This window comes from Castor canadensis, chromosome 12, assembly GCF_047511655.1.
Source record: "Castor canadensis chromosome 12, mCasCan1.hap1v2, whole genome shotgun sequence".
Classification (NCBI taxonomy): Eukaryota; Metazoa; Chordata; class Mammalia; order Rodentia; family Castoridae; genus Castor; species Castor canadensis.
In genome coordinates this window covers 76,464,182-76,489,620 of record NC_133397.1, presented here as the reverse complement: position 1 = coordinate 76,489,620, position 25,439 = coordinate 76,464,182, and the positions used below count along the sequence as shown (strand labels likewise).

The window sequence follows — 25,439 nt, the reverse complement described above, 5'->3', positions numbered from 1 at the left end:
CAGGAAAAGCACTCGCCCAAGGTAGGACATCAGTCTTGTCTAGGAGACGGGAGCAGCAGGAGTGCTCAGTCAAGGAGGTGAATGGGAGCTAGAGTCTAGCCTCCTTACTCTTCTTTCCTGGTTTGAGTTAAGAGGTAAAGACTGACAAAACAGAGCTAAACACTCATGGTTACGGCTGCCAAACAGATTTCTAGAACACGACCTGATTTTAGATCAGTCTCTCAGAGAGTATTTTGAACTCTGTAAAATAACATAAATGCATATGTAGACATTACTCTAGATGTAAATATAATCTCCCTTTGACTTAGGACCTGATCCCTTAAATAACATTCAGTATTCTGACTCCCTCAGGCCCCCATATTTCCTTCCTTCTACTCCTGTATTTGTGCACAAAGAAGGGAAAGATCAAGCAGGATGGTAAAGTTGGTCTAAAAAATATTTGAGGAACAGATTTATGCTGAAATAAGTATGCTAATTTAGATAAAAGTGGTTGATGTCCTGTGAGCAATGCCATAATAACATTGAAATCATTTTTTGTAGTGAATGAAAATGTTTGCATCTCTACCACGTATCACTTGCAACTTTTTAACCTTCTAAAAGTAACAAATTCATAGAACTTGCATCTTAGTAGCAAACACCAAGTGAAATGATGCATTCCCTAGAATGTAAGAGATCTGAAAACTACAGAATGTAAATCAAATATAGCTTGCTGCCTATTTTTATAAATGAAGTTTTACTGGAATACATCCAAATCCATGCTTTCATACCAAAGTTGAAGAGTTGCAACAGACCCACAAAGCTGAAAAAAATCTGGTCCTTTAAGAAAAGGCTTGCCAACCCCTACCCTAGAGTTTTAAAGAATCCTTGGCCAGAAGATGCGGTGGCTTACACTGTAATCCCAGCTACTTAGTGATGGGGACCAGGCAGGGAGTTAGGAAACCTGAGGACCAGGGCTTGGATGTTGATAAGGAATCACATCCCAAACTTTTGGTGTTAACAGAATGACTTGTGATATACAGCAGGGTCTCAGTGACCCATAGCCTCTAGAATTCACACAAAATAACAGTGTGACCATCTAAGCCCAATAATTCCCCACACTCAACATATGACACATGACCCAGTTTTCCAGGACTGACCACCCCCATCTGTGCAGACCCTAATAACAGCTTGAGGTCTTAGGACCCCCAGCAGAGTAGTCTTTCTTGCATCTGCCCAATTCCTGTTGGTGCACCTTTGCTTTCTCTTTACATCAATAAACCTGCCCAACCCTCATATCGGCCTGGAGCAACACACCCTGTGCTCAGCTGTCCCCTGCTTCCCTGTGTCCTAACAAACCTCCTACTTGCTTGTCTTGGTAAATTCTTTTACCAACCCAAGACACCAGAAATTCCTGACATTCAGAAGGCAGAGGCAGGGGATCATGGTTCAAGGGAGCCCAGGCAAAGTTAATGAGACCTGATCTCAAGGAAAAAAGGCCTGGGGTGTGGCTTGCTTAGTAAAAATACCTGGTCAGGCCTGCTGGAATGCTCCAGTGTAACACTGAAAAGATTGGCAGACAGGCTTTTGTCTTGTTAAATAATTTCTTTTAACAAGAGGCTCACTCTGGTTCTAGAATTGATGGAAACTGATAAAGATGCTTTTTGTTGGGTTTTTTTTTGTTTTGTTGTTCTATTTTGGTTTTTTTGTTTGTCTTTTTGAGACAGGGTCTCACTATGTAGCTTGGGCTGACTTCAAACTCATGATCTTCCTGCCTTAGCCTCCTGAGTGCTGAGAGTAAAGGAGTGTACACCATGCCTAGATTGGACTTCTGTTTCTTTATGTAATTTTTGAAATTTTGGATATTCTTTTAAAATATATTTCAACATTTCTGAATAAGAACAGTAAGAAAAGTTGAAAAAAGAAAGTTGAAGATATGCCCTTGGGAGGTGATGAAGTATCTATATTTATCTGACTTTGGAATATAGAACTGCACTTTGACCTCTATCCAGAGCAGAACAGCCAAGTATTCCACTGATTGCACTGCCCTGCTCTCCAATTTGAAGTAAACTTTTTTGGGAGATGGGGGAGAAAGTGGGACTGGGGTTTGAACTCAGGGCCTCATACTACTTGAGCCATGACCCCAGACTACTCCCCTTTGTTTCAGACAGCTCAGACTGGCCTCCAACTCAAAATCTTCTTGCATTAGGCTCCTGTGTGCTGGGATTTAGGGGAAATAAGCTTCCTAAAGACATTCTTTGCTTTGCTTTGCACCTAATGTGATTTCTCTAGCAGGAGGGATTCTGCTTTTGTTCCTCTTGTTGCTAACAGTGAGATCATTAAACCTTTACTTGAAGAGGCTTATTTGATATATTATTGTTTCCACTTGGTGGTCATTTGGCATTTGCAGATTTTTCCTATGGAGATTTGAAAAAGCAATCGAGGCTGTTTTTCTTTGTTTGGTTTAGAGCTAAGGGTGAGACTTCCAAGTGGAAAATGAATGGCAACTCAAAAAGGTTTTGTTCCACTTAGTCCAAAGCATTCTCTGAGAGACTGATCTAAAATCAGTTGTTTCTAGATGTGTTCAGATTGCACTATTTTAATATTTGTATATTTATGTGTTATTTTTTAGTGCTGGGGATTGAACTCATGACCTTGCACAAGCCACACCACTGAGCTATAGCACTATTTTTTTTATTACTTTTATTTTTCAGACATTTTTATTAGCACATATTAGTTGTACAGGGGAGTCATTGTGCCATTTCCCTACATGCTAATAATGTGCCTTAGTTAGGTTCACCTCACCATCTCTCTCCCTCATCCAACACTATTTTAATATTTACAGTGTCCTTTCATCTTTCCATTCATTCATTCCTTTGCCATCTATTTAAGGAGTGCCCCCTGTGGGTCAGACACCACAACTGCAACAGGTCACAGCCATGAGCGAACACGCAACCTCATCAATAACAATTCTTTATGACACTTTTACAGCCCTGGAATGAAATTCACAGATAAGATACCCCGCCTACACATGAAATTGCAAAACAAACCAGCTTAACACATGCCTGTTATCACAAGCTCCAAGGAGGCTGAGATCAGGAGGATTGTGGTTCCAGGTGAGCCTGAAGGAAAACTGTTTGCAAGACCCCACCTCAACAGAAAAAAGCTGAGTGTTGTGGTGTGTGGCTGTCATCCCAACTATGGTGGGAAACATAAATAGGAGGATCACGGTGCAGGCTGGCCTGGGTGAAAAGAGGGAGCCTATCTCCAAAATAACCACAGCAAAAAGGGCTGGAGGCATGGTTTAAGCAGTAAAGCACTTGGATTCACTGAAAAAAAAAAAAGTAAGAAAGAAAGAAAAAGAAAAAATACTGATGAGTGCATTAAGCAGCCATCACTCAAGTACAATTGCAGGAGCCGATCTAATGAGGTCTGACAGTACTAAGCAAATGTTGACTCAAGAGAAGGCAAGACCAGGAATTTGGAAGAGCAAGGGGTAAGGGGTTGCTGGACTAAAACCCCATTCACAGCACATAAACCTGAAAGGAAGGACTTTGGGTGTGGCTCAAGCAGTAGAACACCTGCCTAGCAAGCACAAAGCTGTGAGTTCAAACCCCAGGGGGCCTCTGTTATGCTCTAATAAGACCTAATTCAAAGTTTGCGAAAGGTTGCCTAGTTAAGCAGTACCAGTCACAGGTGTAGCCTTGTTTAGGGAGGGTCCAGAGTAGTTGTTACTGTCATCACTTGAGGGGAGCAATTTGGTCAGGATGAACAAGTCATTGTTGCCTGGGGGTGGTCTGTCCTGACGAGGTTCGGCTGTTCCTTTCCTTGGGGGCAGTTTGCTCTATCCCTCCTTGTAAAGACATTATCCATCAGTGCTGTTCTTCCTGGATTCCAGGTGATGGCAAAGTGATGGCAGAGAGAACAGCTCAAATAACACAGATACAAAATGAAGGCAGGGATGCCAAGCTTTTCTCCTGCTTTTAGTTGATTCATGGGCCTAAGTAGGGACTCAGTGCTTTTCAGCAAAAGCAACTTAAGCGTCTTTTACAAGACAAGAGAGGAAAGGGAAAAAAAAAAAAAAAGGAGGAGAAAATACCTCTACTTGAGATCCACTAAGTTAGCTCCTTATAGCACAGTTAAGCTGGTGGCTCACACCTGTATAGCTACCCAGGAGACAGAGATCAGGAGGATCATGGTTCAAAGTCAGCCTGAGACCCTATCTTGAAAAACCCAATACAAAACAGGGCCAGTGCAGTGACTCAAGTGGTAGAGCAAGTCTAGCAAACGTGAGGTCCTGAGTTCAAGCCCCAGTACCACCAAAACCAAAACAAAACAACTTATCAACAAGAGAGTATATAAAACAGATCCGGGGTTTCATTTGGCCCTGAAGATGAGCCATGATGGCTGGTGCTGGAGCAATGTAGGAACCAAGGCCTGGGGCGAGGAAGTAGCAGAGGAGCTACACTAATGCTAAGGGCATGCTTTGTACCATATCAGTCAGCATAGTGGATCCTGGTCATATTGAAGCAGACCAAAATTAGGGAAAGTTTGGGACTCATAGAAACTTAAAATTGCATTTCAGATTGACCATGCTCTGGCTCAGGAACCGCCCATGCTCCTCCCCACTCATTAATTATTGGATGGGAATCACCAGTTCCTCTCTTCCCATAGGTTAGCATGTAAGTTTTAACAGCACCTGGAGAAGAGAAGCACGCTCTCTTGGCCTCCAGATTCCACCTGCACCCCACCAGGCTCCTCTTTGTATTTTCCTTCTCTAACTTTTAATAAATTCCATTTACACCCACATGGGACACAAAGAATTTGGAAGTCTTCTGGTCACAGACTCCACCTCCACCTATATCACCAATGTGTCACTGGCTCCATTTCCCTTTCCTCTTGGGTACCCAACTAAACTTCATTCCTAGCCCAGTTGGCAGTTTGGTTGGGTCCATGTGACTGAGTTCTGGCCAATGGGAAGTGGACAGAGTGGTGTTGACACTTGCAGTCCTGGTCCCAGCCCTACCCCTTTCCACAGAGATATCTAGAGCCCTGAATTGAGATGGGGACCCATGAGACAGAAAAAGTGTTGTTCCCTGCAGAACGGAGTGAAGCAAATACCCCCTAGTCTGGCACACTGCATTTGAATGGCAACAATTCTGTCAATTTATTTGGAGTTAAATCACTAAGATAGAAGGGTTAGCTGATCACAAGAGTAAGGGTCTCCTTTACCAGTGCATCAGGAGTTCCCTTCCTGTGACTTGACAAAGCAGTAAGTAACTTTTAATTATTCAGTGAGAAAATCACTTCCTTTACAAAGCTTAGGTGCCATGAGAGTGGGTAGAAAGACGAGATTTTCTTCTTTTTTTTGGTGGCACTGGAGTTTGAACTCAGGGCCTCACACTTGCTAGACTGGAGCTCTTACCACTTGAGCCACTCTACCAGTCAGACTAGATTTGAAATAGACAAAGAAGAAATGCAATTGGCCAACAAGCAATAAAATATGCCAATTAGTCATTAGGAAAATGCAAATCAAAACCACAATGAGCTACACTACACATCCACTAGGATAAATACAAAAACAAAGAGGGAAAGTAATAAGTGCTGTGGAGGATTTGGGGAAGTTGGAAGTCTCCTCCCCTGTTGGGAAGGTAAATGGAAGACAGGTGGGCAGCTCCTTGGGAAGTTAAACATAGTTTCTGTGTGTGACCCAGCAATTCCACTGTAGGTGCACCCAGAGGACTGAAAAGACAGACCCAAACACATAGCTGTACATGGATGTTTCTAGCAGCGCTATGCACAATAACCAAAAGGCAGCCACAACAGCCAACCTGAATGTCCATCGATAGATAAAGGACAGACAAACCATGGTAAACACATGCACCAATATATTACTCGGCAATAGAGAGGGCCGAAGAGCTGATATGTACAATGGGGTAGAGGAACCTCACATACATTATACTAAGTGAAAGAAGTCATATACCAAAGATCATGTGTCGTAAGATTCCTTTTACATGAACTATCCAAAACAGGTAAATCCAGAGACAAAATGAAGATTAGTAGTTGCTGGATCTGGAGGGAGGGTAATAGGGAGTAAATGTACTATTTACTAGTTTATTGTACACTTTCAGTTGGTTTATTTTATGTTATGTGAATTTCACACCAATACTTTTGGGTTGGGTGTGGTGGTACATATCTATAATCCCAGCCACATGGGAGTTGGAAATTGGGAGGATCATGGTTCCAAGTGAACTGGAACAAAAAAAGCTAGCAAGACCCTATCTCAATAAATAAGCTGGGCACGATGGTGCACATCTGGGAGCTGGGGCTCTGGAAAGGGCCCCAACCCTGCCTGAGCTCGGGTAAAGCCAAACCTAGACTGTCAGAGGCCCAAAGGACTGAGATGATGGGAGTGGGGAGGGCACGCCTGGTGCCCTGCTTTCCTCCTCTGCCTGTGGTGACATTCAGGCTCAATCAGAGACCCTTGTCAGGGAAGAACTGGCTTGGCCATTATGGGTTAGCAGAGGAAGGGGTTGAAGGATTGGGGCAGGAGAAGGCAGCTACGCAGCAGGAAGGAGGATGGCAGTCTGAGACTGTCCCTAAGCAAAAAACATGAGACCACCTGAAAAATAAACTAAAGCAGAAAGGGCTGGGGGCATGGCTCAAGTGGTAGAGACTTGCCTACCAAACACAAGGCGATTAGATCAAACCCCAGTACAGCTGAAAACAACAAAAACCAACACTACAGTGGTCTCCTCAGGACCGTCTGTCCTGTGCAGACCCAGGCCTCAGCAGTTGCTGCCAGGAACAGCAGGGATATATATGAGAGCAGGAAGGAGACTCTGACAGGCCCGGAATAGCCCATACTCAGGACACACCCCACTTCCTTCTTCCTGCTTCCCCTCCAGTGCCTTTGAACTCTCTGACCAGCATCAGTGATGCCTGTCACCACCAACCAGCAAGAGTGGGATGGATTTGGACACCAAAGGTCACGGTGTCCTCACCCCTCACCGGGCTGGCAGCTTTAGCGCTTCAGTGACACACCATCCCCAATTCACCAACTCCAAGTTCTGTGGGTGACCCAGGGCCCTGGCCTACCCGGTCCTTTTTAACATTTGTGAGTTCTGCTGGTGACTGTCCCCAGAGATCTTCTCAGCCTCCCTCTTCCTTGCAGGTCACTGGGGACACAGTTCTCCCTGGACAGCCCCCTGCCCCAACCCTTCAGTCCTCTCCTCCCTAACCCACAATGGCCAAGCTAGGTCTTCCCTGACAAGGGTCTCTGATCGAGCCTGAATGTCACCACAGGCAAAGAAGGAAAATAGGGCACCAGGCGTGCCCTCCCCACTCCCATCATCTCAGTCCTTTGGGCCTCTGAAGGACTAGGTTTGGCTTCACCCCGAGCTCAGGCAGAGTTGGGGCCCTTTCCAGAGCCCCAGCTCCCAGTTCCCCTCCCTTCCTCCCCCATCTGGCTGAGTGTCAAGGTCAGTTAACTTTCCTCTCCTTCACAAGCAGGGCAGGGCCTGGAGTCTCCATCACTCCGGGCCCAGCTGAACCCTGGGCACCGAAATCGTGCTGACTTCTGAGCCTCAGTTGACCCAGCTGTCACAGGTGGTCACAGCCCCGCCCTGCTCAGCACCTCCCAGGGCAGGGGACATTCACACACATGCCACTGCTTGGCACAAGTCAGCCTTGTCTCATCCTTACCAGAAAGTACGGGGTCCCGGTGGGCTTTTGAGAAATGCAGACTTTTGACATGCGGGAGGATGAGGGCGGGGACCTTGCGATCCCCCGCCTCCCCCCCCTCCCCCCACTGCTGCCGGCCCGGCCCCGCCCGCTGTACCCCATCCGCACCTCACCTCAGCCGGTGTACCCCGCCCGTCGCTCCCACCCACCCTCTGCCCGACGGTGTCAGCGGAGCCACGGGGACCAGGCGTCCCGGCGCCCCAAGATGCAGCCGCGGCTCTGGCTGGTTCTGGCCGCGCAGCTCGCAGGTGAGGCGGAGGACACTCGACCTACGGGACAGGGACGGGGGCGGGGGTCTTCGACAGACAGGTGACAGTGGAGTTTAGAAACGACAGGCAGAGCCCAGCTGCGGGGACCCGGGGAGGCGGTTGGGCAGGCACAATCCCTGAGGGTAGGGAGGAATGTCCTCCATCTTCCCACCCCAGAGGGCTGGAGAGCCCCAGACCTAGGTCACCCCTGCTCAGGAGGTGGAGAAGAGAAGAGGAGGCAGGAAAAAAAGGAGAGAGAAGAAAGGAAGGAAGGAAGGAAGGAAGGAAAAAGGGGAAGGGGGATCCAGACAGAAAGGAAAAATGTCCTTATCCGGGAGCCCCAATGGGATGTGCTCCCTCTCTTTCTGGGAGGTGCCAAGGGCCCAGTCTGGCCTTCTTGCCCCATACTTGGCCCCGGCGGAGGGTCCTATAGACACATTTTTATCCCTTCCGGGGAAGTGTTTGTAGTAGAATTGGACAAATACCGCCCAATGACGCCAGTTCTGGGACACCTCTGGTTAGACGCTCCTTCTCCACTCCCCGGCTCTCAAGTGTTCTCTGGGGGTCCTGTGTAGTGTGGCTCCCCTAAGAAGCAGCACTAGAATTGGAATTGGGGCACAGGTGTGGAATGAGACTGAGTCTAAGCCCAGACAGATTGCCTTCTTGAAGAAACCCCCCACTCTGCCCCCAGATGCCCACTAGTCTGTGGTTCCAAAAGCCCCAAACTGATTATCCTGTAGTGGGGGACAAGACCTGCTATCCCCACTGTGACCCAATGAGCTCAATCACATCAGAAATGGAAATGAGTCCAGGACATTCAAAGCGACTAAGGTTATTGCTGAGGTGTCTAGAAATAGCAGGTCCTTTTGAGAATGGAATTGGTGGGTTACTGTGAAGATCAAACAAGACCACATGTGTCTTGATGCCTGGTTTTGTGTCCAGCGCACTAAGGGTCTGGTCACAACCAGCTTCAGTCCACACAAGCTTAAAGCAAGTAGAACTAGAGACAGCGAGGGAGTGGGAAATCAGAGTGCGTCTTAGCAGAAGGAAATACACACTCACAGCCCAAGCCTCACCCTTTCAGGAGTCATTTCTGGGCTTTCTTGGAAAGGCTTCTGTCATCTGTGCATTTTCAGCCCCACTATGTGTGCAAGACCCAGGAGAGGACCACACATTTCCTTGACTCAGTGGCTCCAAGCTCAGATTCTGGGGTCCCACAATCCAGGTTTGAATGTAGGTCCACTACATACAGGCTGTGTGACCTTGAGCATGTCCTTACCTTCCTTAGCCTCTTTTTCCTCATTTATAAAATGGGTATGAAAGTCTCTTCCCGTGTAGAATCTGGTGAGGATTAAATGAGATAATGCACACACTGTGCTCAGAACAGCTCAATAGATGTTGGCGTCATGGAATCCTATTAACTTCCCAAAGAGATCAATGACCCAAAACAATGAAGAACCCCTGCCCGGCTGGAGAGGCAGTCTGGTGTTTGGGGAGAAAAGAGAAAGTCCATCAACCAACCACCTGCGCCCCAAGTGCAAATTTGTTCTTGATGCAAGCAGAAGTTCAGAGTGGTGTCCAAAGGTTTAAGTTCATCTCATCAGTCCTAGGGAAGCCACGATAGGGCCATGAAGTCTCAGCTACAAGTACAGGCAGGGACAAGGGCCACTAACTCAGGAAGCCAGCTCCTCCTGTGTGTACACACTCACACTCACACACACACACACACTGCCTGCATATACTGGCCTCCTCTGCCCTCTCAGGTCCCCTTTGTGCCTGCACATGGTCTGCAGGGTCATCCTCTGTCCATAGCCAAAATGAAAGGCTTGCTAGGTCAGATTGAGTTTGTTGGAACCTGAGTGGCCCTGATCACGGTGAAAGCCTGTTCTGATCCAGTAACTGCCAGCAACAGCCCTGAAATGTGAGACAAGGGACAGTATTTACCCGTGTGCCATGCTTCGTAGTTTGCAGTGTGATTTCTTGGGCATTCTTCCTTTCTATTTAACCCTCAGCAGCAAGCAAGACAATAGCACCCAGCCACCCTCCTTTCACAGGGAGAAGACAGCGGCTCGCTGACTTCCCTATGGTCCTGTAACTGGTACAGAGCAGCTAGGTTCACAGCCAGGCCCATGAGTCCTACTCTAGTTCCTCATGAACAAGTTCTTACCTACTGAGTCTTCCCCTCTGAGACTAAGATGAACTCCCAGCTCTGCTTCAGGGGGAGGGGTCTCTGTCCTTCCTCTGGAGCATGGGGCTGCAGATGCCCATCAATTGCTGGGCTGGGGAGTAATGGGCTATGATTGTGCCTACCAGGGACAGTGAGCTCCTTTTGCTCTTTGTCTAGAAATGGTGACGGGTCCTGTCTCAGGTTGTCTAAACCAGCCATGTGCTCTTGTCTATGACTGAGCTGCTCTCCCACCTTGCCCTGGCTCTTCGGTTTCCTCCAGCTGCTTGGAGCTGATGGATGACCTATGCATGGTGTGGCAGCCACACAAGGTGAAAGGCTTCAGACTTGCGATCCTCGAGTTTGAGTCTCAGGCCACTTTATAACTGCAAGTGAGACTTTAAACAAGTAATTTATGTCTAAGTTTTCTCATCTGTGCAATGGGGGTGCAAATCCTGAAGCCAGTTTGAGACATGGCTGAAATAATTTATGCCAAGGACCATACATATAAGTATACTGTTAACAAATGGCCACAGTGTCCCCTGTGCCTACTGTAAGGCTTCCATGACAAACAATACCTGGTAGTGATCTCTGTGGGCTCAGAGTCTAGGAGGTGCCAGCTGCATTTGACACCCTGGGCCCTGTCACTGGCAGGTTCTTCCATGGCTTTGCCTTTAACATGTGGCTTGGTGGGACTCTGTGGCCAGGAAAATGTGCTGATAGTCTCTGTGCCTTCTGACTCCTTGCAGCTCTCCATGGCAGCTCTGCCTTCCAGCAGGCCCCTGAGCCCAAAAATGTTCTGACCAACCAAGTGGTGGTGCTGTACTGTGATGCTAAAAACTCTCCGAGCAACACGCACACCTACTGGCTGAGACAGCGCCAGGCCCCCAGCAAGGACAGTCATTATGAGATCCTGGCCTCCTGGCATCCTCTAAAAGGGACTATGTATGGCAATGGAGTGACAAAGGAGAATCTAACTTTGTATCGGGAAATGGGCCGGTCCATTCTCAATCTCACGAGTTTGAAGCCTGCAGACAGCGGTGTCTACTTCTGCATGACCATCGGGACCCCGGAGCTGACCTTCGGGAGGGGAACTCAGCTGAGTGTGGGTAAGAACAGACTTGATGCTTATAAATTAGCAGCACACACTTTCTGAGTGCGTTGGGGCTGCCCCGCCCTCAGTGGGTCATACTCTGCAGCCATGCCTAACAGCACTGTTGCTGATAGTAACAGGAAATCTGTGTAGAGAATCACCTAGGCAAAGCACCCATGAGTGTTGTACATAGTCGTGTCAATGCTGCCACTCACCTAGCTCACAGTATATTAGGAATTCTACTTTGGATGGGAACAGATGAGACTGAGAGTCAGAAGCTATGCTTCTTGTGGAAACAGGGCAATGCAGTCTTTCAGATCATGTCAGGCCCACTGAGGCTGTGGCTGGATGGGACTTAAGCACTTGACAGTAGTCTCAGAAATCCTGAGTACTGAATGAACGTAGTGCAATGCCAGCTACTTGGGAGGTGGAAATCGGGAAGATCAAAGTTCAAGGTCAGCCCAGGCAAACAGTAATCAAGTTCCCATCTCAATCAATAAGCCAAGCAGTAAGCCAGTAATACCAGCTACATAGGAGGCATAGGTAGGAGGATTGAGGTCTGAGGCCAGCACAAGCAAAAAAATGTGAGACCCTAACTGAAAAATAACTAAAGTAAGAAAGGTCTTGAGTATGTGACTCAAGTGGTAGAACTCTTGCCTAGTAAGTGCAAGGCACTGAATTCAAACCTCAGTACTGCCAGGCACCAGTGGCTCATACCTGTAATCCTAGCTACTTGTGAGGCTGAGATTGGGACCATTGCAGTTTGAGGCCAGCCTGGGCAAATAGTTCATGAGCCCCCATCTCCAAAATAACCAGAGCAAAATGGACTGGAGGTGTGGCTCAAGTGGTAGAGCACCTGCTTTGCAAGTGAGACACCCTGGGTTCAAACTCCAATCCCACCAAAAAATAAATTAAAAAAAATATTGCAAAGAAAGAAAGAAACCCTGAGTATACACACAGGGAAAGAAGGCCCTCATGGCCTGGACACCCTTAGAGCATTTCCAGTGTAGCAAGGGGTGGATGCCCTCAATCTTCTTTTCAGGGTTCTATGGCTCACAGAGAGTAAGCAAACGGAGCCTCAGGCCCAACTCTGCTGAAAATTTGCTGCGTGCCTTTGAGCAGGTCATTCCCCTCCTGGGGCTTCAGTTTTCTCATCTCCACGTGGGGCTGCTGACTCCCCCATCCCTGGGAAATGCTCATTCCTTGAGTTAAGTCAGTGCATGCGGTGGAAATGGCTGCAAGCCGCACATGTAATTTTACATTTCCTAACAGCCAGGTTAAAAAAAAAGTAAAAAGAAACCAGTGAAACTAATTCACGTAATACATTTTACTTAACCTAACTTAACAGGCAGCCAATATGAACATTATTGCTGAAATAATCTTATTTTGTGTGCAAAGAGTATCTCTGTTCAGAGTGGCCACGCTGTACATGCTTGGCAGCACGTGAGAAGTGAGGTTCAGCTGCAAGGGTGGAAGGGTCTGTGGCAGATTCTCACAGGCCCTTGTGTGGCTGAAGCCCCTTCCCTTGCTCAGCCCAGAGTCAGTCCTCCCACTGCCCTGCTTTCTGCTCACCTGGGGGCACTGACAGGGACAGGTACCACAGAGGTTAGACCACTCAGCGTGAGGAGGCAGGGATAGCAGTACAGTTTAGGAAGACAAAAACCAGCCTGGCATGGCTGGCAGTACATGCCTATAATTTCAGCACTTGGGAGGCTGAAGCAAGAGGATCATGAGCTCAAAGCTAGCTTGGGCTACAAAGTGAGACCCTGCCTCAAAAAACAAGCAAAGTTAGGCACTGGTGGCTCGCACTTGTAATCTTAGCTACTTGGGAGGCTGAGGTAAGGAGGATCGATATTCAAGGCTAGCCTGTACAAAAAGTTAGTAGGACGCCACCTGGACTAATAGCTGGGCCTGGTGGTGCACACCTGTCATCTCAAGCTATGAGGAGGCTGAGATCTGGAGGACTGCTGCTCCAGGCCAGCCCAGGCAAAAAAGTTTTGGAAACCCCATCGCAATGGAAGAAAGCTCGGTGTGGTAGTGTGTGACTGTCATCCCAGGGACATGGAAGAATAAACAGGAAGATCTTGGTCCAGGCCAGCCTGGGCAAAAAGCAAGACCCTATCTCCAAAATAACCAGAGCACAAAGGGCTAGAGCCATAACTCAAATATTAGAATGCTGGCCTCTCAAGCACATAAGCCCTGAGTTCAAATCCCAGTGTCACCAACCCCCTCCCCCCAAAAAAACACACATACAGGAAAACAAAACCCAGAGTGATGCCCTACTGCCTCTCCAGCCTCAGGCCTTTCATTATGGGATCCTGGGCAGGCTGAGGCCTCCCTCAGGGTAAGAGTCCCCTGATTCTTGTATGGATACATGGGATTTAGGGGATTTGGTTTTGGTTTGGTTTGTTTTTGTTTCTGCTCCCCACATCTTCCCACTCATGAGATTCTGGTGTCTGAGAAAGGTGGATGGTGAAATAAGGATAACTGGTCTTCAGAAATTTTCTATAACCTCCACCTCCACCCATTCCTGGCTTCCATGTTTCCAGGCCCCGCATGCTGCCCAGCATCCCAGGAATGACAGCACCTCCCCAAAGCTCGCTCTTACATCTCTACAATCTCCCCAAGGCCAGGGTATCCAGAACTAGAGCCTGCCTGATTGACAGAAAGGTCTGTGTTTTAGAGGATGCACCTGGGGTAGAGAAAGTGGATAGGGGGTAGGAGGGGAGGCAGGGCCTTGTTCAGACCTCTTAAGCATACCATGGGCTCAAAAAGGCCTGTTCCTTTCAAGGACACAGTGGAAGAGGTTGAACTAGGGGGTCAGGAGGGATGAAGGAGACAAGATGAAATTAGAACAGCTCTTCCTACCTCCCAGCCCCTCCCTTCCACCAGACACAGGTCACTGTGGCCAGCCAAGACACTGAGGGCTATTATAGCTGGCTCCCTTCCAGGCTCACCATGGACCAGCTGAGAGACTCCTGCTTCCTTGAGAAGAAAATGAGGGTAGCAGAATGACTTCCAGGCCCATGAGCATTAAGGGAGCTAACATCCCAGCAGGGGGTCACACTCCTTGCACACACCTCCCAACTGTGTCCCTGGGTATCTTAGAGAACACTGATGACCAAAGATCTTGGATGGACCTAATATGTTTAACTTTTTGTCAGAAAGCATTTGCCCTTGAAGCAGCATGGGAAATTGGGTAGCAAAGAGTCTAGAATCATCTTTTGGTTCAGATCTTGACTGCAGTTCAATGGCTACCTAATGTAGCCAAGTTATTTCAGCCATCTGAGCCTAAGTTTCCTAGTGGATAAACTGGGGGTCGTAATGCCTACCCCAAAAGTTGTTGTCATCAGTAAATCTTAAATACTTGGCCCTGCCACCGGCACACTGGGAGCTGAGCATGTTCCTTCTAGTTCGTTTCTTCCCAGAAGCATCCTGAAGCCAACAAAGTCAGCTGTGCTGTCTTCATGGAGGCTCAGGAGAGAGGACCACAGTGTACGCTTTATATATGGCAGTTGCTGGCCCACAATGACCATGTGCTGGCTGCTCCTCCTTGGCCCCTTGGCTCTAGAGTTTAAGCTCAAGCTGTCTCTCTGTCCCCTCTCCTACCACTTTACTGAGAACCGTGTCACGGAGCTGTTTCCTCACTGCGCACCTCAGAACCACAAGTCTCCCCTGGCTCACTGTGCTGACCCACTGTCCTCTTCCATCTGAAGCCGTATGGGTCCCTGGGTCAGAATGAAGGAGAGGAATGCCACCCAGAGCCAGGAGGAGGACCTGAGGTCCCAGCCTGACACGTACTACTCAGAAGTCAGTCCCCCCTTGTCTCAGACATCCACCTTTGAAATTAAAGTTTGAGACTAAATGTTCCTCTAGCTCAGTGTTATATGATTTTTAAGGACAACTGAGAAGGAGAACAAATCCCCTAATAGACAGCCCACATGGCATGGTCCATGCAGAAAAAGGCAGCCTCCTCCTTTCCGCGACCTTCCCCCACTGGCTTAGGCTTGCCCAGGGCCTGAGGATACCAGTCTTCTGCCAGGTGGATCCATGTCTACTGCACACTATGCAGGGCACACGGTCCCATAACTTTCACAACCTTGAGAAAGAAGTAGGAATCCTCTTTATTACAGCAAATGGGGAACTCGAGGCACAGAAAAGCATAATGACTTGCCCCAAGTCACACAGTGGTTCATCAGGACCACTGGGCTCTGTTTGGGTCTGGTGGCTCCAGAGCTCTCTCTTAAGCACACCAAGCTGACCCCTATGCATAGGTCCCAGACACACCTGAGAACATCAACAGGTCTCTTACTCTGTGACTGGAAGTCCTGTAGCAGCCTTGGGAATGATCGTGAGGAATTTAGTACCGCATGTAAAGCACAGTGTTTCTCTAAGTCCACCTGTCATTTACCTGGCTGAGCTGTGAGTCTTGCTTTCTTTCTGTAGTTGATGTCTTTCCCACCGCTGCTCAGCCCACCAAGAAGACCACCAGGAAGAAAGTGTGCCGGCCCCCCAGCCCAGTAACTCGGAAGGGTGAGTCTCCATCCCCTGTGCTCTTCCTTTTAATTTTTCCTTTTTTTTTTTGGAAATACTAGGGTTTGAACTCAGGGCCTCACACTTGTTAGGCAGGCATTTTACCACGTAAGCCACTCTGCCAGCCCTCCTTCCTTCTGCAAGCACTTGCCACGTGTTGGCTGTAGCCTGTTTCTCCTGCCTTGAGTTGGGTCAGAAGGGATGCTGAGAATGATCGATCGTGGTTTACCATTTAGTGTGCTCAGACTTGCAATCACCACAGAAAAGAAATTTAAATGAGGATCCATTCACCAATGCTACTATGCAGTAGCATTAGTCATGATAGCCGAAAAATAGAAGCAACCCTAATGTCTACCAACTAAGGAATGTGCTACTGAAATGAGATATATACGTTACAGTGTGACGGAAAGAATGAAGTACTGCCTAGGTATGCCTGTAATCCCAACACTCAGGAGGCTGAGGCAGGAGAATTGCAAGTTCGAAGCCAGCCTGGCAAGACCCTGTCTCTAAATAAATCAATAAAGCTGGTATGAACCTTAGAAATGTTATGTAAAACATAAATGTTATGTAAAAGAGACCAGTCACAAATGATCACATATTGTGCAATTCCATTGGCATGAAATGTCCAGAGTAGGACATTTCATAGAGATAGAAAGTGAATGAGGAGCTGCGGAAGGCTGTGGGGCTGGGGAGGAATGAGAAATAACTCCTAGTGGATCTGAGACTTCTTTCTGGAGAGAAGGAAATGTTCTGAAGTTAGATTATACTGATGGGTACACAACTCTATCAAACTGTACACTTTAAACGGGTGGACTCTGCGATCTGTGACTTATGGATGTCTCAATAAAGCTGTTAATGAACAAAAAATCCAACCCAAAGAGCCAGCATTGAAATTCTTCCAGTTTCGATATCTAACAGAGGCTCTAACACACTCCCTTAATGAGAGAACAAACGTGCCTCTCTGCTCAGAAGCCTCAGCTGGAGTAGGCACATGTACACACTCACACAAACACACACGTGGTCACACAAGCACACACATGGTCACACAAACATACACACACTCACACAAGCACGCCTGCTCACATGGGCGTATACATACACACTTTCCTTGAACGCATCAGCCAAATGTGTTTCTGGAAAAATACTGACTTCAACCCCCAAAAGTTACTGGTAACAAACAGAAAGTACCATCTGCTGTCACCTAGAGAACAAACCACAAGAGCCCCCCACTCCAGGACTGCCTGTGCTGCTCGGGTTGCTTCGTCTTACAACATAGAGAGCTAAGATTGTATAAAGAACCAACATTGTCTTTAAATACAGAGCAACTGAGAAGGTCCACCTATTCAGGAGCAGCAGACAGGGTGGGAAGCTGCCAGATGCGGTCCCAGTGAAGAGAAAGATGAAGTCTTAGAGAACATAAAGTGGGGACAGCGTGACCTCATTTTCCAGTGCAATATGCCCTGATAACTTCACCTGAAGGATTTCAGGCAAGCTGCAATTTAAAAAAAAAAAAAAAGAAGGTACAAAGCACAGACACCTGTGGTCCCAGCTACTCATGAGGCTGAGGTGGGAGGATTGCTTGAGCTCATGAGTTTGAGACCAGTTTGGGCGACATAGTTAGACTCCGATGTGAAAGAAAAAGAAAAACACAAATACGACAGGACCCTACGCTGAGGAAGCAAGAGAAGCCGGACATCCAGTTCAGCCAAAGGACGGTGCTTCCCTGGAGACCTGCGGCTGCACTGCGGGCCTCTCCCCAGGGGCCTGCCACCCTGCGGCCATCTCCACTGCTTAAACTTTCTGGAGGCATAACTAAACTCCCCCATTTTAAGTATGCAAGGCTTCTTTCACTTAGTGCCATATTTTTGAGGTGTTTCCAAGTTGGGAGAACATGGAGGGGGTGAAACCCTTAGCATCTCAGAGGTGGGCCTCTGGCCTATCCTCCCGCCCACGCAGGAGTCCTCTGTCCACATCACAGCCATCCAACCTTGGCTTGTTCCCCTCTGGTGATGGCCGACGCTCTCCCACTCCCTCTGCTATTTCCCACATCCAAGCCACTCAGGTAGGACCAGTAGGGACTTTAGAACCCAAAGGACCTATGTCCTCTAAGTCCTGTATCCTCTCTGGCTCTGCCTTCTAGTAGCTGGGTGATTTGGGGCCTTTGGATCTTGGTTTTCACGAACAGCAAAATGAGAGAGAAAAATAATGGTAATACCTTCCTTCCTCACAAGACGAAACTTGCAGTTAGCCCTGACCTTGGCACGTCATAAGGTTCCCGTAAAAATTCTCTCCCTCCCTGACATCCAAAACCCTTTCTAATTATATTAACCCCGAGTCCAAGCCCACAACCTTGTGCTTTCACACATGGACCTTGGCTTTGCACCTCAGCTACTCAGAGGAATCAGACACAGGGGCCTCAAAGGGAGTGGAGGAGGATTCGAGGCAATGAGAATATAAACTCTACCGCTGAACTGGCATGCAAAATGGACAAAGGAGTCAGGCATGGTGGTGTATGCCTGTAGTTCCAGTGCTTGGGAAGCTGAGGCAGGAGGATCAAAAGTTTAAGACCAACTTGGACTACATAGTGAGACCCTGTCTCAAAAAATAGATTCATAAAATAAAATGAGATGGACAGAGGAACAGATAGCCAACTCAAGAAAAACCATGCAAGTGATCTATATATGAATATATCACAGGCTGCAGCTCACACATAACAAGATTGAAGTGAAATGTCACCCCCCCTTACACACACACACTGGATGGCAAAATCTAAAAACTGCTGATATTAAGATCCTGCAGGGCACACTACTGGTGGTTGGGAATGGAAAGGAAGACATTTGACAGCATCTATTACAAGGTAAAATGGACAAAATCTATTTGTTAGTGGTAGTTCCCATTTTGAGTATCTGCCCCAGAACAGCGTCTACATACAGAAACATGCAAGAATGTTCTCTGAAGCGTTACTTGTAAGAATAAAACTCAGGAGACAGCCAAAATGCCCACAGATGGCTAAATAAACCATGGTATACTTGTATAGTCATGTGTTTCCCTGCTAGGAAAAAGAATGTGCTGCCATGATTAAGGGAAGGGAAAAAAATAATCCACTGAAAAACCTGTGTCTGTGGAAATTATGCATGTGTGAATGCAAAGGGAAAGATTACCAAATTATTAACTGGTCACTTTTGTGAAGAAGGAAGCTAGACGGATTTTAACCATATGTTTAAATCTTTTACAATGGAAATGCATTCAGCTATATCTTGTGACATTCCAATAAAATTTTTAAATAAATAGCTAAAATAAAGTATCATTAATAGGCATGAGAACTTTCTACCTCTCTTGAACATAAACAGCATTTAATTAATTTTTTAAAAAGTCAGATAGGAGATAAGACATATTTTATATAAAATTATATCAATATATTTAAAGTGCATACAAAAAAGACTAGAAGGAAGTACTCCAAAATGCAACCAGTGGTATCTCCAAGAGGTGGGATCCTGGTGATTTTTCCCTTGCATGTCTGTGTGTCTCAAGTGCTCAGTGTTGAACACATGTCATGTGTGTCTTTTCCAGGTCTGCCATGTAGCCCCATCATCCTCAGCCTTCTTGTGGCTGGCATACTGGTTCTGCTGGTGTCCCTTGGTGTGGCCATCCACCTGCACTGTGAGTTGCCCTTTCCTGGGCCATCATGGAGCCCCAGTTGAAGGACCCCGGGAATAGTTTATTCTTTAGGGCAGCAGAGTAGACAGCAGCTCCACAGAACCTATAGTAGTTCTGGAAGTGATTCTTTTCATTTACGGGGAGCTTCTTAGGTAGGGGTACTGGAGATCAAACCCCAGGTATCATGCATGCTAAGTACAAACTCTACTACTGAGCCACACCCCCATACCCAGATGTGATCCTTGACGTGCAGTCCTGCTGCCAGAATGAGAGACCATCTGTCTCTGGGGTCAGATGAATCTTGGTTTGAGTCTAATGCTGCTGTTCCCTCATCTAGTGACCTTGGCCTCAGTGGGTCTCAGCTGCCTCACACAGGGATAAAACATTGCCTACCTGCTAGGGCTACTGTTTGTAAAATCCTTCCCAGAGCACCTGGCACATGGCATGTGCCCCGAGGACAGGAACTCATGGGAGCGGTAGGGATGCAGACCCAGTGTCCAGAGGAGATTGCCAGTCATACAAGTCCCTCCCCTCCATGAGACCCTGGGGAAACTCAGGTGTCAGGTGCTCTTGGCCACTCAGAGCATAGGCCCATCCCCTTCCATGGTCTCCCTAGGCACTGCAGGACACTGTCCTCATAATCAGGATGCGCAGAGAAAAGGGAAGCCCAGACTGCCCCTGGCTTTTATGCTCACCTGTGCCACACTGAACAAGTCACTTACCCTTCCCTGGACTTGTGCACAATGAGGGGAGCATCAGTGGATCTTAGCTTTTATAGGTCACAGACCCCTTTGAACACATGATGACAATTGTGAGCCCTCTTCCCAGAGAAGTGAAGCCATATCCATGTGCTTTGCTCCTACATAGGGATCTGTGTATCCTGTTCTAAGAACCCCATTATGCTTCAGTGGTCTGCAAACTTTTCTGTTTAAGGACCTCACAATGAAGAAATTTTAAATTGCCGGTGTGGTAGAGTGGCTCAAGTGGTAGACACCTGTCCAGCAAGCATGAGGCCATGAGTTCAATCCTAAGTACCAACAGTAAAAAAATTTAAATAGCTAACACTATCTGCAATTAGTTACATTTATTTAATATATTATGAATACTATTCAATGTATTTCAAAGATAAAGAGTAATAAAGGATGAGATAAAATATAAGAGGACACAGTTACTTTCCTTCCTACATCCCAGTGGGAAATCTTGCTTATCCCCTGACACCCACGTGAAGCAGAACCTCTCATGCCTGACCTGCTGTGAAGGGCAAGAGAAACTGGAGTAGAGGAAGTGCATTTGAATTCTAGCCTTACCACTTGCTAGCTGCATGGCTTTGGGCAGGTTACCCAGTAACCCATTCACTCTGTGCCTCACTTTCCCCATTGTAAATGGACATAGTCACGTACCTAGCTCATAGGCTCATAGTGAGAATGAAGGGAGTTAAGATGTTTGAAGCATTTGGGTCCAGCCTGGCATCAGGGACAAGGTCTGGGGCATTGTCAGATCCTGTCCTCCTCCTTGGTCTCCAGGGCTTGGGGCCAGTGGTCCCCCAGCCCGAGCTGACTGGTGCCCTTACTCTGCTCTTCCAGGTCTGCGGAGGAGAGCCCGACTGCGCTTCATGAAACAGTGAGTGTCTTCCTTGGTGTGGCCCTGGGCTTCTTAGCCTCTGCTGCTGGCTGCAGCCCTGACTGCAGTCAGATGTCACCTTCAAAGAATCATAAACAGACAGGTTGACAGAATTCAGGGAAAGAGCTAACCTAAATAAGCAAAATTACTGACTAACCACTCAATGTATTCCAAGTAGGTAAGACAAGATCTCAGCTCTCTTAATGCTAGCAGTCAACCTCCACGTGCACAGACTACCAGAGAGAATCCCAGGTTCTTTCCCACCCATGATTTCATTCAACCCAAGTCAGGAAGGTCATTACCCCCATGTTACAAAGACAGGTGATTGTCTCCAACACCAGGCTTCTCCACCGGCAGTTGTCCCTTTCCTAGGTGCTGTCTTCGTCTCATCAGCCACCCTAGACCCCACTTGGTTTTTTTTTTTTTGCTTTTTTTTTTTTTTTTTTTTTCGGTGCTGGGGACCGAACTCAGGGCCTTACAATTGCCAGGCAAGCGCTCTTCCACTGAGCTAAATTCCCAACCCTCCTAGACCCCACTTGGGTCCCAGGAGTTGTCAAACCCAAAACTGAGTCTCATAGTGCAAGGGCTGAAAAGCACCCTTCAGCCAGGAGTGGTGGCACATGCCCCTAATCCCAGCACTCAGATCTAAGGCAGGAGGAGGCAAGTTCCAGGCTAGCCTGGGCTACAATAGTAAGACCCTTACAATAGTAAGACTCCCCCCTCCAATAAAAAATAAATTCATTAAAGATAAAAAGCACCCTCCAGGCCATAAATGCTTGACGGGCAGAGGCTGGTAGCAGCCAGAGGCTGTGGTTTCTCCTCACCTTCAGGGCTAGTACTGCACCCTCAGCCTTGGGCGGTGTTCTTGGATTTGACTTTTCTTCCTCAACATTGAGACTCTTTCACATCTATCTACCTGATTTGATCCTCAGAACACCCCATTTCCACATGAACGTGTTTTGGGGGAAAGGATATGTCTTTCTAAATGCAAGAAAGTAACAGGGCTTTGTGGTCAAGGGCTCTGGTCAAGCGAGAGGCAGACCTGAGTTTGAATTAGTCTGCCACTCACCAACCGTGTAACTCTATGCGAGTCACTTCACCTCTCTGAGTCTTCTATTTCCCATCTGTAAAATGGGACAACAGTACCAACCTCATGCCTTTTGTCAGGACTGCAGGAAAAATGACCATAAAGTGTTTGACCCTTAATCCCATGGAGTCAAAGCACAAATTGGTAAAACATAAGTTCAAGTCTATGAGTCTACCCACCAAGCAACAGAATATACTATTATACACTTTAGAATTAAAGTGTCCACATTAACTCTCATTATTACACACTGTACATCATTATATACAAGAATTACTTAACCATGTCCACTGTATTTTGTGAACAATTTGCAATGATAATTCAGATGGCATGAAATTTCACTTTATAGATTGGACTTAGGAACTGCTCCCCCACCTAAGAGATAAGACTAGACTGCCAGAAAGTTCTGTTCAAAATCTTCCCCATGGTGACCTTTTATGGAGAACAAACCCATTCTGGGCGCTGTCTGTGGTCTGTTCCTTTCACACCTTTTCATGTTAACCAGTTCTCCAGTGATCTAATACCAGTTTCGGAGAAACTGGAGGTGGGACATCAAGCTTTGGCACACCAGGGGTTCTGAAGACCAGGTAAGGTGGGCAGGGAGCTCAAGGTGGTCATGGGAGTCCCTGAACCCCCCTCACCTTTTCACTAGAACAGCTCTGCTCTCATCTATTGTATGGGTTTACATTTACTCACAAGATGTCATTTGAATGAGAGTTTGTGGCTAAAAAAAAAGTTTGAAAACCACTTCTGGTTTTGCTATCATGATCCAGGTGTGGATGAAACACACTCTGAGCCTCACAGATCAGCTGTTCCAAACGTAGGTTGCGATTTGGGGTAGATGTTCACCAGCCTCTGACTGTCCACAGAGAACCACCCATCAGTAGGCCATTTACTGTGCGTTTGTGAAGAGCTCATCTGAGAAGCCACTGCAGTTAGCAACATCATTCAAAGCTTGAGTTTTGGGGACTATATTTTGGGGAGAGTGGTTTTTTTTTATTTTCTAACTTTAATTTTTTTAAAATGGCTTAGATGGGCCCTAAAGACACCCTAACACAAAACCGTTAGTCCCAATCTACTTGGGATAGAGCCCAGCAACCTCATTTTCCATCTGTCTCTGCTACAGGAAATACAATACCATTTAAGTGCTCTGCAACTTGCTGTCATTTCCAGGTTTTACAAATGATGAGAGTCTACATTCTGGGCATCCAGCTATAAAAAAACAGTGGTCAGTAATGAGCGAGATCTGGACAAACGAGAGAGAAGGGACACACGCGACAGTGCAGATTTCCTTGCCCTGCTCAAGCTGCCTGCTTTAAATTGCTGCAAGTTCTTTCTATGGACCTCATGCATGGGGACAACTTGTTGCTTGGTCATCGGGAGTCTCAGAGACGAGGCTTCAGGGCTCCAGAGCACTTACAGAGTGTGCCAGAGAACTAAGAATTGCCACTGTGACACCACTTCCAGCTTCTGTACTCTCCTGGGCTGGGACCTAGATGTTGCCCATCCAGGCACCATCTTTATAAGTTGCTTTGCCCTGGGAGGGCAGTGCCATTGGCTCCTGGGTCTCTCATGGGATAGAACTGGGATGACACCATTGAGTATCTCTCACAGAGAAGCCAGCTTGTAAATGAGGCTTCCTAAAAAGGCTTGCCTGGCTGCCAGTAGCCATATTAGTCTCTGAGGCCTTCCTTTGTGGTTGTGTGGTTGGGAGAAGGAATTTCACTTCAACTCCCACTAAGAAATTTCAACTTTTCCCCTCCTGTGCTTATAGATTTCTTCTCTCACTCTCTTGTTCTTTTTACAAAAACATCTTGGTTATGAAAATAAAGTCCTGGATTAAAGTTGAAAGTGGCTCCTGTGACATATAAGGACAAAAACCCATCTACAGCAAAAATATCAATGCTCAGGTGAAAAGACACAAGGACAAAGTTTGCATGTTCTCATTTCACACTGAGATCCTCATTTGTCCCCACCATATGCATTGTGGGTGTAGAGAAGGCTGGAGAGGTTGGGAAGCACCCAGAGAACCTTGAGCCAGGATGCCAGTGCCTCCAGAGCCCATGATATCATGCCCCACTGCCAAATGCCTTCAGCCCATGTCCTGCCAGGCCACCCCCAACCACTACCACTTGCTCTTGAGGGCTGGGCCTCAGCGACTCCTGGCCTCAGGGCAGCCTTATGCCAAAGAGAAGGAACCCTCAAGGAGCAGACACTGAGCTGGAGGGGGTTGGAGAGGAGGACCCTGGCTTTTGAAAAAGTCCTGGATCTTGTCTTAGCTACTGCCTTGGTCTCTAGTAGCCTAGAAGTGATTGAGCCAAAATCCCATGCAAGCTGAGTGCTTTCACAGAGGCACGGTGGCCAGGTCCAAGGAGAATCAAGCGCCATCTGTTTTCCTAGCCAGATCAGAGAAGGGTATTGACAAACCAAGTGGTGTTCAGAGGCTTCTGGCAGTCACAGAATGTAAAAAAGTTACAGGAAACAGGAAAGGGAAGATGGCTGTAATCCAGGGGAGGGGTTAGGATGGCCACCTCCTGCCATCTGAGGTACAGCTGCAGCAGAACTGGGTGTGGTGGGTGGGAATTAGAAGGTGTAGATGTGGGGGAGGGGGATGCAGCAAAAGAAGCAAAAACTTTCTCCCCATCGGCCCAGGGGACAAGTGACAGGCCACCTTCCAAGGCTGAGGGGAAAGGTGAAAAGGACTGGGTCATTTGGACCAGACTCCTCTAGAAATCATTAAGGTGGCTCCTTGCCTGGCCATGCCATGCAAATGATGAAAAGAAAGCTCCTGCTGTGTGCACCTGCCCTCCCTGAAGGCTCACACCCAGTCTGCAGCAGAAGTAAGAACAGGCCTCAAGGCCCCTGTCCTGCTGCCGGCTCTCATATCCGAGGCAGTTCCCTGATGCAGTCTCTGCAATTGCATTCACTTGTTTACAAGTTTAAGTGGGGCTGGGTTAGGGGCAAGGGGTGGTTTGGGCTCCTTTGTGTTCTCTGCAACAGGCAGCTGCTGAGGCAGGCTCAACTCTAGCTGCCCAAGGAGCCAGGTGGCTGCGGTCTACACCCAGCACCTGACTTCTGTGCTAAAGAAGGAACTGAGTTGTTCCTACTGTCTGGGGGGGCCATTCCTGCTATATATATATATATATATATGCATATATTGTCTGACTACCAATTCTACTCATGGATATTTAACTTAAATAAGTCAAGTGACGTGCACAAAGAAATACACCTCAAGTTGTTCCATGTGTTTTCATTTGGCCTAAAATTGGCCAAAAATTGGCAACACTTCAAATGCCATCAAAATGGGCCAGTTTCTAGCAT

The 25,439-nt window shown here is 47.3% G+C and overlaps 1 protein-coding gene across 1 annotated transcript; it reads left to right on the top strand.

Moving 5' to 3' along the window:
• Positions 1-7,847: 7,847 nt before the first annotated feature.
• Cd8b (CD8 subunit beta) lies at positions 7,848-25,132 on the top strand. Its single transcript, XM_020185854.2, has 6 exons — positions 7,848-7,967; positions 10,881-11,240; positions 15,671-15,757; positions 19,328-19,417; positions 20,998-21,034; positions 23,292-25,132. Exons 1-6 carry the CDS (start codon positions 7,925-7,927, stop codon positions 23,302-23,304), a joined length of 630 nt encoding a protein of 209 aa, XP_020041443.2. The 5' UTR covers positions 7,848-7,924; the 3' UTR covers positions 23,305-25,132.
• Positions 25,133-25,439: the final 307 nt, after the last annotated feature.